Below are 14,122 nucleotides of genomic sequence, written 5' to 3'. Positions count from 1 at the left end.
TCCACAATTGGTGAAACCAGCTCCTTAAAATGAATGTGTATGTGTACACACACACACACACACACACACACACACACACACACATCCTTTTTTATTTCCCTGGAGAACCCTGACTGATATGGGCACACAACCACACTTATTTGGAGAAGAGGAAACATGGTGGAGGAACAAGTATAGAAGCTAGACTTCTTTTAATATATCTTATTTTGTAGATTTGACTTTGGTGCCATCTAAATAGTTCACAAAACTAAGCCTTAAGAAAGCAGTCATGAAAATTTGAGAGGTGGGGAGGAATGAAACAAGTAAACCTGACTGGACAGAAAGTTGGTAATGCTACCAACTATACAGGATGGAATCAACTCAAGTAGCTTTGAAATCCAGTCATTTGTGCCTGCCTAGAAGGATTCACTCTAGAGCTTTTTTAAGACAAATTTTAAATTGTTTTTCTTAATTATAATGTTAGAATAGTACCGGCTCTGTATATTGTGGGTTAAATCAGATGAGTAATCATTTTGGTGTTGAGAACATAGTTTTTTGTTATGTAAGAAAGTTACTAACACTTTAAGATCCATGAGATTAAATGGAAACATTCATATCTTCAGTTTGAATTGAAGTTTAATGGGAATTCATGGTATATTCTATTTAAAAAACACAGAACTTATTTTCTAGCTCCATCCTCAAAAATGGGTCAATCCAGTAGCCATGAGCACCCAAAGCTATCAGTTTGTGGTCTCTAAATACTAGTTGCCACAAAAATAAGCCAAGCATTCTTACTAGAAATGGCTGGCTCCAGCCTGGAACAAGACATGAATGCAATAACCCTGGATCATGTTGTCATACCAGAAGCAAAAGGGCCATCAAGGACTACTGAAGAATATTAAAAGGACTTAGGGACCAACTTGAAGAGGTTCCCACTGAGCAAGGGTAAGAAAATTAAAACTTGAATAGCAATAGAAACTACATTGGAATGAAACAAATAAAAAAATGTCTGTAATGATATTTTTTAAAAAATAAGTTTTAAACCAATAGGTTTAGAAACCTATTGGAAGATACTAGGTAACCAGTGTTTTGAGAATCAATAAATAAAGGAGGAAAAATCAAACACCTTTCAAGTTTTGTAAACTATAATTTAGGGTAAACAGTGGATGAAATGTAATTTCTCTTGATGGAATATCCCAGCTAATTAAGAAATGATAGAATTTTTTTTTTTTTTTACCAATTTGAAATCTCTGGTTGAAATCATAGATCCTCTAGGCAAAGATCACCAATGTCTGATGACATCACAGCAGAAGACATTGTATGTCTCCTGAAAGAATATGCAGTAGACAGAAAAATGCGATCCACTTCAAAGATGTCAATGTCCTAATCTCAGAACCCCTGAATATGTAACATCATGTAACAAAGGAGAATTAACACTATGGACAGAATTGTATTTGCCAATCAGGTGACTTTAAAATGGAGAGATTATCTGGATTATCCAGGTATGTCTAATGAACAAAAGTTGAAGAGGGAGGTAGAAGACTCATCATCAGAGTGATAAATATGAGCCAAATTCAACCAGTCATTGTGGACCTTGGAGATGAAAGAGGCCACAAGTCCAGGAATGTGGGTAGGCTCAAGAGGCTAGAAAAAGTCAAAAAATGCATTCCCCCCGCTGCCTTTGAACTTCTAGAAAAATGTACAGCAGCGCTGCTGGCACCTTGATTTTTGCCTTTGAGTCTTGTGTCAGACTTATACAGAATTATGACATAATAAGTTTGTGTTGTTGTAAGCCATTGAGTTTGTGGTTATTTGTGATGGTAGCAATAGAATAATAATATATTCCATTTCCTGGAATGTGTTCTTCCTAGAAAACTGAGCCTAAATCTCATCAATCTTCTTGTTCTAACTACCAATTTACAAGCAGCATAGGAGACAGAATACATTGTATTAAATTATAGGAATGTTCAGCAAAATATAAATGCTGGGCATTGCTGTTAGAAAAAAATGGTTTGTTCTGTTCATTAAATAAAGTACGTTTATGTGTGTAGATCTATGAGAGAGAACCTGACTGACTTTGAAGATTTTTAGGAAATGACCTACAATTTCATGTATCAACCAACTATAGGGAACCTGATTCAAATAAGCAAATCTGAGAAGAGAAAATAAAAATGAATGAAATTTGAACACTGACTCTGGCTATTAGATGATACTAATGATTTTATTATTTTTTGTGGTGGTGGTAGTGATGGTATTATAGTTATATTTAATCAAATGAGGTGGGTGTGGTGAGCATTGCAGATAACAATAACCATACATGGATCATTGTTGAAGACGAATGATAGTACACAGGTATTTGCTATTTATCCTTTCTATTTTTGTATATATTTTAATATTTAATAGAATGTCAGTAAAGATGTCAACAACTAATTTGACCTCTTGAACATTTTGTGAGCAAAACACATTGTGTCCAAGAACTGGAGTCAACCAACAGACTACCACTTTACAGTTTTTGCATAAAGTTTTGGAAACCAGAAAATTATCCTTTTATGTTTTCCTGCTTACCTCCTGTCTCCATTCTGTCTGCAATGCCTAGCAAAAGGACTTTCTTCATTTGTGCTAGTGAATGAGTAGGGGGCATTAGTTTGCTTGAATTAGAATTTCCTTAGAATAAGTGAGCAAAGAGGATGATATGCTTAAGTGCATTGAACAATACCTCTCAGTATTTTATTGGACCCTCTCTCAACCCACCTCTCAAAAAAAAAAAAAAAAAAGGCAGTAACTTTGTTTCAATTCTTGAAAGCCTGAGATTTTTTTTGAAATATTAGCTAATTGCATTTTCTGTTATCTCCGTGCATCTATTTCAGGATGGAATGGGGAATTTGAGAATCACAGACAAAGGTCTAAAACTAGAAGGAGACTCCGAATTCTTGCAACCTCTCTACGCCAAAGAAATCCAGTCCCGACCAGTAAGTACTGCTGTGGGGGGGAAAAAAAGGAATGGTGGTTTATCTGGAATCTAAATCTGGAGAAATTTATCATCAGCCATCAACTGAGTATAGAGCATCATGGGAGGGAATGGTAATGTAGGTAGTGAGATATGATCAAATCTGAAGTCTTGATTATAATCACTGGTGTGGTACTGTATGAAACTGTGATGACCTGTCTGAGCCTTTCACTGTTCCTGCCAAATGGAGGGTAATAACCTCTGTTAAAGAACTATTCTAGATTATGTTGCAAATATAAGGCAAGAAAGTAAATGTGAAAGTGCTTAAGTACTATGCAAGTCCAAGAAATTATTGCTATCTTTTTTAATTGTCAGGTGCTTTAAATGCTATCTGTGGAAACAGAATTAAAGAACTAGAATTTTGTTTTTCATTAAGAATTTGAACATTGTAGCCAAGGTTTGTTAAAATCATTTCAATATGTCAACAACTATGTTCTGAAATGGTATTTAAATAATCACTCCAGCATATGTGCTTTGTTCCATGTATTTTGCTGCTTTGTGTGCCTTATCATTTCTTAATTTAATCCATAGGTTGGTCCACAGGGTTGGCAATTATGATTGCCTCAATTCTACAGATTAAAGAATTGAGACTTAGAGAACTACTATGTTCAAAGTATGTAGAAGGGCAAGAACTTCAATGCAGGAAATCTAGTTCTAAAGCTTTTCTGTTAACCAGAGTCGGATACCTAGCCTTTTTCTCTCATTCTTTCTTTTAGTCATGATAGAAGTGATTTCTAGATATTTTGCTTTTATTAACTGATATTGTCAAAATTAATTTCTGTTTCTGAGTGGGTTTTTTTGTTTGTTTTGGTTGTTTCTTTGGTTTTTTGTTTGTTGGTGGAGTGGTGGAATTTGCTGGTTGAAGATTAGTAATGAATTTGCTCTTCCTAGATTTGGTTCATGTCCACATGCAAACAAAAAGTATGTGAAAGGTCCCCAAAGCATTATTTGCACAGTGTGCATTAATGAGCATAATTAATAAAATTCAGCAACTTGAGGCAGTGGGTAATTTTATCTGAATGTTATCTAAACTACTGAATTCTATTAAACTGAATTCTCGTAAGCTACCAAATTGCCAATACATTTGCTTCCTTGTGTGCCTAGTAAAAGGGTGGGAGCCATGATGTTAAAATTATCAAAAAGAGCAATCAGTTCAGGTACCCTATCAGTGATTATAAAATTTAACTGTAAGCCATCACATACTGGGTTAGGCACTAATGTTCTAAGAGTACTGTAAATGCATCCGTTGCCTTGAAGAAATATCCTAGAAGGAATCATGGGATAAAACTATAATAAAAGAAGAGTCAAGTGATGATTCAATGTTAAATGGAGATTGCCAATTTCAAGCATTTAAGAATTCACTTTTATGAGCATTGCTTCAATCTATATTTCTCCCAACCTGGTAAGTAGGTTAGTTAAATTATCTTTTGAGTTATTAGTTGTACTTTAAATTAATCTTGTCTTTATTAAACTATTTTTGAGTATTATTGACACAGTGTTGTATTAGCTTCAGGTGTACAACATAATTCAACAAATTGGAACATTATGCTATGCTCACAAGTATAGATACTATTCATCACCATACAACATTCTTTTTTCTTTTTAATAAATTTATTTTTTATTGGTGTTCAATTTACCAACATACAGAATAACACCCAGTGCTCATACCGTCAAGAGCCCCCCTCAGCCCGTCACCCATTCACCCCCACCCCCCGCCCTCCTCCCCTTCCACCACCCCTAGTTCGTTTCCCAGAGTTAGGAGTCTTTGTGTTCTGTCTCCCTTTCTGATATTTCCCACACATTTCTTCTCCCTTCCTTTATATTCCCTTTCACTATTATTTATATTCCCCAAATGAATGAGAACATATAATGTTTGTCCTTCTCCGATTGACTCATTTCACTCAGCATAATACCCTCCAGATCCATCCATGTTGAAGCAAATCGTGGGTATTTGTCGTTTCTAATGGCTGAGTAATATTCCATTGTATACATAGACCACATCTTCTTTATCCATTCATCTTTCGATGGACACCGAGGCTCCTTCCACAGTTTGGCTATTGTGGACATTGCTGCTATAAACATTGGGGTGCAGGTGTCCCGGCGTTTCATTGCATCTGTATCTTTGGGGTAAAGCCCCAACAGTGCAATTGCTGGGTCGTAGGGCAGGTCTATTTTTAACTCTTTGAGGAACCTCCACACAGTTTTCCAGAGTGCTTGCACCAGTTCACATTCCCACCAACAGTGTAAGAGGGTTCCCTTTTCTCCGCATCCTCTCCAACATTTGTGGTTTCCTGCCTTGTTAATTTGCCCCATTCTCACTGGTGTGAGGTGGTATCTCATTGTGGTTTTGATTTGTATTTCCCTGATGGCAAGTGATGCAGAGCATTTTCTCATGTGCGTGTTGGCCATGTCTATGTCTTCCTCTGTGAGATTTCTCTTTATGTCTTTTGCCCATTTCATGATTGGATTGTTTATTTCTTTGCTGTTGAGTTTAATAAGTTCTTTATAGATCTTGGAAACTAGCCCTTTATCTGATACGTCATTTGCAAATATCTTCTCCCATTCTGTAGGTTGTCTTTTAGTTTTGTTGACTGTATCCTTTGCTGTGCGAAAGCTTCTTATCTTGATGAAGTCCCAATAGTTCATTTTTGCTTTTGTTTCTTTTGCCTTCGTGGATGTATCTTGCAAGAAGTTACTGTGGCCGAGTTCAAAAAGGGTGTTGCCTGTGTTCTCCTCTAGGATTTTGATGGAATCTTGTCTCACATTTAGATCTTTCATCCATTTTGAGTTTATCTTTGTGTATGGTGAAAGAGAGTGGTCTAGTTTCATTTTTCTGCATCTGGATGTCCAGTTTTCCCAGCACCATTTATTGAAGAGACTGTCTTTCTTCCAATGGATAGTCTTTCCTCCTTTATCGAATATTAGTTGACCATAAAGTTGAGAGTCCACTTCTGGGTTCTCTATTCTGTTCCATTGATCTATGTGTCTGTTTTTGTGCCAGTACCACACTGTCTTGATGACCACAGCTTTGTAGTACAACCTGAAATCTGGCATTGTGATGCCCCCAGATATGGTTTTCTTTTTTAAAATTCCCCTGGCTATTCGGGGTCTTTTCTGATTGCACACAAATCTTAAAATAATTTGTTCTAACTCTCTGAAGAAAGTCCATGGTATTTTGATAGGGATTGCATTAAACGTGTAAATTGCCCTGGGTAACATTGACATTTTCACAATATTAATTCTGCCAATCCATGAGCATGGAATATTTTTCCATCTCTTTGTGTCTTCCTCAATTTCTTTCAGAAGTTTTCTATAGTTTTTAGGGTATAGATCCTTTACCTCTTTGGTTAGGTTTATTCCTAGGTATCTTATGCTTTTCGGTGCAATTGTAAATGGGATTGACTCCTTAATTTCTCTTTCTTCAGTCTCATTGTTAGTGTATAGAAATGCCACTGATTTCTGGGCATTGATTTTGTATCCTGCCATGCTACCTAATTGCTGTATGAGTTCTAGCAATCTTGGGATGGAGGCTTTTGTGTTTTCTATGTAGAGTATCATGTCATCGGCAAAGAGGGAGAGTTTGACTTCTTCTTTGCCAATTTGAATGCCTTTAATGTCTTTTTGTTGTCTGATTGCTGAGGCTAGGACTTCCAGTACTACATTGAATAGCAGTGGTGAGAGTGGACATCCCTGTCTTGTTCCTGATCTTAGGGGAAAGGCTCCCAGTGCTTCCCCATTGAGAATGATATTTGCTGTGGGCTTTTTGTAGATGGCTTTTAAGATGTCGAGGAATGTTCCCTCTATCCATACACTCTGAAGAGTTTTGATCAGGAATGGATGCTGTATTTTGTCAAATGCTTTCTCTGCATCTAATGAGAGGATCATATGGTTCTTGGGTTTTCTCTTGCTGATATGATGAATCACATTGATTGTTTTACGAGTGTTGAACCAGCCTTGTGTCCTGGGGATAAATCCTACTTGGTCTTGGTGAATAATTTTCTTAATGTACTGTTGGATCCTATTGGCTACTATCTTTTTGAGAATTTTTGCATCCCTGTTCATCAGGGATATTGGTCTGTAATTCTCCTTTTTGGTGGGGTCTTCGTCTGGTTTTGGAATTAAGGTGATGCTGGCCTCATAGAACGAATTTGGAAGTACTCCATCTCTTTCTATCTTTCCAAACAGCTTTAGTAGAATAGGTATGGTTTCTTCTTTAAGCATTTGATAGAATTCCCCTGGGAAGCCATCTGGCCCTGGATTTTTGTGTCTTGGGAGGTTTTTGATGACTGCTTCAATTTCCTCCCTGGTTATTGGCCTGTTGAGGTTTTCTATTTCTTCCTGTTCTAGTTTTGGTAGTTTGTGGCTTTCCAGGAATGCGTCCATTTCTTCTAGATTGCCTAATTTATTGGCGTATAGCTGTTCATAATATGTTTTTAAAATCGTTTGTATTTCCTTGGTGTTGGTAGTGATCTCTCCTTTCTCATTCATGATTTTATTAATTTGAGTCTTCTCTCTCTTCTTTTTAATAAGGCTGGCTAATGGTTTATCTATCTTATTAATTCTTTCAAAGAACCAACTCCTGGTTCTGTTGATCTGTTCCACAGTTCTTCTGGTCTCGATTTCGTTGAGTTCTGCTCAAATCTTTATTAACTCTCTTCTTCTGCTGGGTGTAGGATCTATTTGCTGTTTTTTTCTCTAGCTGGTTTATGTGTAAGGTTAGCTTTTGTATTTGAGTTCTTTCCAGTTTTTGAATGGATGCTTGTATTGCGACGTATTTCCCCCTTAGGACTGCTTTTGCTGCATCCCAAAGATTTTGAATGGTTGTATCTTCATTCTCATTAGTTTCCATGAATCTTTTTAATTCTTCCTTAATTTCCTGGTTGACCTTTCATCTTTTAGCAGGATGGTCCTTAACCTCCACATGTTTGAGGTCCTTCCAAACTTCTTGTTGTGATTTAGTTCTAATTTCAAGGCATTATGGTCTGAGAATATGCAGGGGATGATCCCAATGTTTTGGTATCGGTTCAGACCCGATTTGTGACCCAGTATGTGGCCTATTCTGGAGAAAGTTCCATGTGCACTTGAGAAGAATGTGTATTCAGTTGAGTTTGGATGTAAAGTTCTGTAGATATCTGTGAAATCCATCTGGTCCAGTGTATCACTTAAAGCTCTCGTTTCTTTGGAGATGTTGTGCTTAGAAGACCTATCGAGTATAGAAAGATCTAGATTGAAGTCACCAAGTGTAAGTGTATTATTATCTAAGTATTTCTTCACTTTGGTTATTAATTAAGTGATTGATATATTTGGCAGCTCCCACATTCGGGGCATATATATTGAGTATTGTTAAGTCCTCTTGTTGGATAGATCCTTTAAGTATGATATAGTGTCCCTCTTCATCTCTCACTACAGTCTTCGGGGTAAATTTTAGTTTATCTGATATAAGGATGGCTATCCCTGCTTTCTTTTGAGGACCATTGGAATGGTAAATGGTTCTCCAACCTTTTATTTTCAGGCTGTAGGTGTCCTGTCTAAAATGAGTCTCTTGTAGACAGCAAATAGATGGGTCCTGCTTTTTTATACAATCTGAAACCCTGCGCCTTTTGATGGGGTCATTAAGCCCGTTCACGTTCAGAGTTACTATTGAGAGATATGAGTTTAGTGTCACCATGATATCTATTCAGTCCTTGTTTTTGTGGATTGTTCCACTGAACTTCTTAAAGGGGAATTTTAAGAGTCCCCCTTAAAATTTCTTGCAGAGCTGGTTTGGAGGTCACATATTCTTTCAGTTCCTGCCTGTCTTGGAAGCTCTTTATCTCTCCTTCCATTTTGAATGAGAGCCTTGCTGGATAAAGTATTCTTGGTTGCATATTCTTCTCATTTAGGGACCCTGAATATATCCTGCCAGCCCTTTCTGGCCTGCCAGGTCTCTGTGGAGAGGTCTGCTATTACCCTAATACTCCTCCCCATAAAAGTCAGGGATTTCTTGTCTCTTGCTGCTTTAAGGATCTTCTCTTTATCTTTGGAATTTGCAAGCTTCACTATTAAATGTCGAGGTGTTGAACGGTTTTTATTTATTTTAGGGGGGGAATCTCTCTATTTCCTGGATCTGAATGCCTGTTTCCCTTCCCAGATTAGGAAAGTTTTCAGCTAGAATTTGTTCAAATACATATTCTGGCCCTCTGGCCCTTTCGGCGCCCTCGGGAACACCAATTAAACGTAAGTTTTTCTTCCTCAGGCTGTCGTTTATTTCCCTTAATCTATCTTCATGGTCTTTTAATTGTTTGTCTCTTTTTTCCTCAGTTTCCCTCTTTGCTATCAACTTGTCTTCTATGTCACTCACTCGTTCTTCCACCTCGTTAACCCTCGTCGTTAGGACTTCTAGTTTGGATTGCATCTCATTCAATTGATTTTTAATTTCTGCCTGATTAGCTCTAAATTCTGCAGTCATGAAGTCTCTTGAGTCCTTTATGCTTTTTTCTAGAGCCACCAGTAGCTGTATAATAGTGCTTCTGAATTGGCTTTCTGACACTGAATTGTAATCCAGATTTTGTAACTCTGTGGGAGAGAGGACTGTTTCTGATTCTTTCTTTTGAGGTGAGGTTTTCCTTCTAGTCATTTTGCTCAGTGCAGTGGCCAAAAGCAAGTTGTATTGGGAAAAGGAGAAAAAGAGAGGAGATAAAGAAGGAAAGAAAAGAGAAAGAGAAAAAAAAGGAAGAAAAAAACGAAAAAAAAAAAAAAGAAAAAGAGAAAGAAAAAGAAAGAAAGGAAAAAAAAGGGTGGGGGAAGGAAACAAATCAAAAAGCAAAACAAAACAAAACAAAACAAAAAGAACCATGGGGGAGTATCTTCTGATTCTGTGTACTTTAAGTCCCTTGGCTTCCCCTGGAAATTGTCCATCTAGCTGGTCTTCTGGGGGAGGGGCCTGTTGTGATTTTCAGGTGTTAGCACTTGGGGGAGCTGCTGTGCCCCTGCCTGGTGCAGGGCTCAGTGGGGGTTGTTTACCCCGTGAGGCCCCAGGAGCAACAGCCCTAGTGGCGGGGCCAGCTCTGGAGCCCTGGATTCAGCCCCCGCAGTAGCTCCAGAGCTCTCAGTCTGCAGGGTCTGGGGGCTCCGGGGCGGGGCCGCTGATCTGCTCAGCTGGGGCAGGAGCGTCCTCGCTGTCCTGGGCCCTCCCGGCCTCTGCCTGTCCCGGGGGAGGTGGGATCCTGGGCTGTGTCCCGGCGCCCTGTGCTCCGGGGCCTGCGCTGTTGGATTCGCGCTCCCGGGCCGCAGCCCCCTCCGCGGAGCCGCCACCCGAGCCCCGCGGAGCGGCCACCCGAGCCCCCCGAGCTGCTCCTGGAACCGCGCAGCCCCCTCCGCACGGAGCCTCTTCCTCTGCCCGAGCCCGGCCGAGCTGCTCCCGCCCCGCAGCCCCCTCCGCACGGAGCCTCTCCCTCCGCCCGAGCCCCTCCGAGCTGCTCCGGGTCCGCAGTGCGCGCTGCAGCCCTTAGGGAGCTCGGCGCACTCTCCTGGGCGCGCAGTTGCTCTGTTACTGTCCCGGGGAGCCCGAGGGCACCCCCGCCCTCCTGGGTCCTGCTCCAACTCCCCGCGAGCCCCTTTCCGCCCGGGAAGGTCGGTGCAGCTCCTGCTCCTCCGGGACGGGGCTCTCCTGTCCTGGGGACACTCGCCCCGGCCTCAGCCCGGCTCCTCGCGGGGCCCCTCCCCCTTGGAGGCCTTTGTTTCTTTATTTCTTTTTCCCCGTCTTCCTACCTTGATAGAAGCGCGAACTCTTCTCACTGTAGCGTTTCAGCTGTTCTCTCTTTAAATCTCAGGCCAAATTCGTAGATTTTCAGGATAATTTGAGGGTTATCTAGGTAATTTGGTGGGGACAGGTGATTTGGGGACCCTACTCTTCCGCCGTCTTGCCCCTCCTCCCACCATACAACATTCTTATAATATCATTGACTATATTACATATGCTGTGTCTTTTATTCCTCTGACTTATTCATTCCAAAACTAGAAGCCTGTATCTCACACTCCCCTCCACCCATTTTTGCCAACTCACCTCCCCTCTGTTCTCTGTATTTCTAGGTCTGATTTTTTTGTTAGTTTATTTTTTTTCAGATTCCACATGTGAATGAAATCATATGGTATTTGTCTTTCTTATCGGACATCATAATACTCTCAAGTCCATCCATGTTGTTGAAAATGGCACTATCTCATTCTTTTTATGGCTATGTAATAGTCCTGTGTGTGTGTGTGTGTATACCACATCCTCCTATTCTGTATTAAAGTTATTTAACTCATTATTTCAGAGTGATAATTTCCTTTAACTGGTGTTGGCCCCTTTTTTGTAAAGGGCCAAATAGCAAATATTTTATACTTTTATTTTTTATAACTCTCTAAAAATATAAAAAATGTTCTTATCTTGAGGGCCACCAAAAAAATAGGCTGTAGCCTATAGTTTGCCAAACCTTCTAGCCTATATTAGTGATACTTCTATAAATATGTAGATGATCAGCTAAATTGCATGTGGTATAAGGGAGCATATTTGGGTAGAATAGTTGATGTGTTACATAAAATGCCCTGAGATAAGTTTCCTTGGCATACAGTTAGAGTCCTATAAAAGAATTGAAAAAAAATGTTAAAGTTTTTAAAAATGGAAAAATAATTTTAAAAAGGAATTGAGAAATGTGTTTAGAAGACTTGAAAGGGGATACGGGATTACATCTCTTAGGCCAATATGCAGGAATTGAACTTTTTGCAAATATTCAGCCAGTGTATCTGAAAATCAGTGGTCATCTGACCCCAACTCAAAAATACCCTTGATCGAAAGCTTAAAAAGTAATGATAATATCAGAAAGCTTATTTGGGGCTACCTTGGTGCCTCAGTGGGTTAAGCATCTGTCTTCAGCTCAGGTCATGATCTCAGAGTCCTGGGATGGAGCCCTGCATTGACTCAACAGGAAGTCTGCTTGTCCCTCATCTTCCACCCTTCCCCACACTCATGTGTGCACTTCCTCTCTCTCTCTGCTTTTTCTCAAATTTTTTAAAAAGCATAATCTAATCTTGAAAAATCAGTGAGTTAAATTCAATGCTTTCACATCATTTAAGGAAAATAAAGTTTCAGAATTTACTGTTTTTCATTGTTCTTAAGAAAGTATTTTCCTTCCAAAAATAGTGAATAAAGCTCTTTAATTTAAATGTTTCTGACAACAAAATAAATATCTCCTCACTGAAGAAAAAAAAAAGAGATACAGATATGCATATATAGCAAAATCTACCCGTAAGTCCCATGAGTTCTGAAACAGTGCCCATATCCATCCCCTCTTCTCCATCACACACACCCTGTGGGCTCCAGCCAGCACCTTCTCTCATCTGCACCATCGTGACAGCCTCCTTCCTCTCTGCTAACTTTCTCTCTTAGCCTCATAATCCAAGTCAAAGCCAAAGTAGACTTTTTGAAATATCAGGTCTCTCTACCCTTTACCAAGGATTCTCTGTTAACTTCCCATTGCACTGGAAATAAAATCCTAACTCCTCACAAAGACCTGTAAAACTCTCTCCTAAATGTTTTTCATCAAGGGCTCCTTGTGGTCATCCTGTTCTCAGTTTAAATGTTGCCATTCTAGAAAGACCTTCCTCATTTAGCACAACAACCATATATAAAATATCATCCTAGTTTCCCCCCACCCCTTGTAACTGTCATCATTTGACATTCTTGTTTGCTCAAGAATATAGATTGGCAGAGCAGAAGATTGTGCAGATTTTTGCTTCCTGTATTCCTGAGCCCTACTGCAGTATCTAGCACATAATATGTGCTCAGTAGATGCTTGTGAAATTAAAAAATAAATCATTAAAAATAAAGTGTCACCTACATCTGCTTTGCAGGGGTAAGCATGGTTAACAGTTCAGTTAGCCATTTCCCATAAGCATATTTTTATAAATAAAACCATACTTAGCATACTCTTCAGTACTTGTTTTCCTCCAAAGAAGATGTAAACAGTAAATTTTCTGTATCTAAATAATATCTAAAAGTTTAAGACCTTTTGTGAGGCATAATTGACATGGAATAGATCATACCTATTTAAAATGTGTACTATGATACATTTCTGCAAATGTATTTTATACATGAAATCCTCACCACAATCAAGATAATGAGCATATGTGTCACCCCTGAGAGTTTCTCCCGTGCTGCTTATTAGTCACACCCACCCTGTTCCCAACCCAACTTTCTGTCCTGTACTTTCTGCCCTGCACATTACTTTGCATTTCTTAGAACTTTACATAAATGGAATCGTATAATTTGCATATGTGAATAGTTTTAAAAATACATTGTCTAAATTGCTTCATCAAGATCTCATAACCATTTATTTAATATCCAACCGAAGAATTTTGCCTGTAATTGGGCCATCTTGGCTTGGCTGGGGAGAGATAGCAGAAGTGGCTCAGATCTTGACTATTTCCCTTTTAGATGCCATCAGAGCACTGAGAAGGGACTAGAAAATAGCACTCTAGGCATGGCAGCCAGGGTAGAATTTGTCTCTTTGGATTTTCACAAAAAGTAAAAACAGATATGCTGGATCAAAAAGGCAGAATGCAATACGGAGCTGGTAACTTAGTCCCTAGGGCTCACCTACCCTCAAGCACAGAGTAATTGCCTGCTGAACAGAACCGGGTTCTGATAGCACAGAAGGTGGAGAAGGATGGTTGAGCAGGTGACAGTAGAATTTGCCATACTGACTGACTCATAACCTCACACGGTGCTCACATGACCCTCACGTGTAGCATTTTCCCCCTCCCCTCTGGCAATGTCAGCTTACTGGGTTTTTTTCTGATGCACCTGACCATAGACCACCCTTGGGCGACTTCTCTCAGAAGAAACATCTGCAGTATCATTTCCCCATAGGTCACAGCTGCCTTTATTTCTTCATCCCATTGAAGAGATATCAGTGTCCATTTGAATAAGATTACTCAGCCCCTCTCAGTGAGGATAACTAATGAAGCAATAGTTCATTCTGCTTCTGTGTTTCATTGATCTGAGCGGAATTGGGGTTGGTTAAGCAACCCACACAGTGTTCAATACTGTATCGGATTTCATTACTGAAGGTTGCAATCCTGTAGAGTCACTACAAATGATTAGTATGAGAGCACTCA

General features: G+C 39.4%; 1 protein-coding gene across 3 annotated transcripts in view; it reads left to right on the top strand.

Annotated features, from left to right (window-relative positions):
- SGCD (sarcoglycan delta) overlaps positions 1–14,122 on the top strand; it is a 914,568-nt gene that overhangs the window by 694,780 nt on the left and 205,666 nt on the right. For all 3 annotated transcript variants that reach the window (XM_077895751.1, XM_077895752.1, XM_077895750.1), the window contains one exon: positions 2,847–2,948. In XM_077895751.1, coding sequence (XP_077751877.1) covers positions 2,847–2,948 — 102 coding nt within the window. The remainder of the gene's footprint in view (positions 1–2,846; positions 2,949–14,122) is intronic.

Source organism: Canis aureus, chromosome 4, assembly GCF_053574225.1.
Source record: "Canis aureus isolate CA01 chromosome 4, VMU_Caureus_v.1.0, whole genome shotgun sequence".
In the NCBI taxonomy this organism is placed as follows: domain Eukaryota; kingdom Metazoa; phylum Chordata; class Mammalia; order Carnivora; family Canidae; genus Canis; species Canis aureus.
Note: the sequence above shows the minus strand (reverse complement) of the source record. Positions and strands in the feature narration are given on the sequence as shown.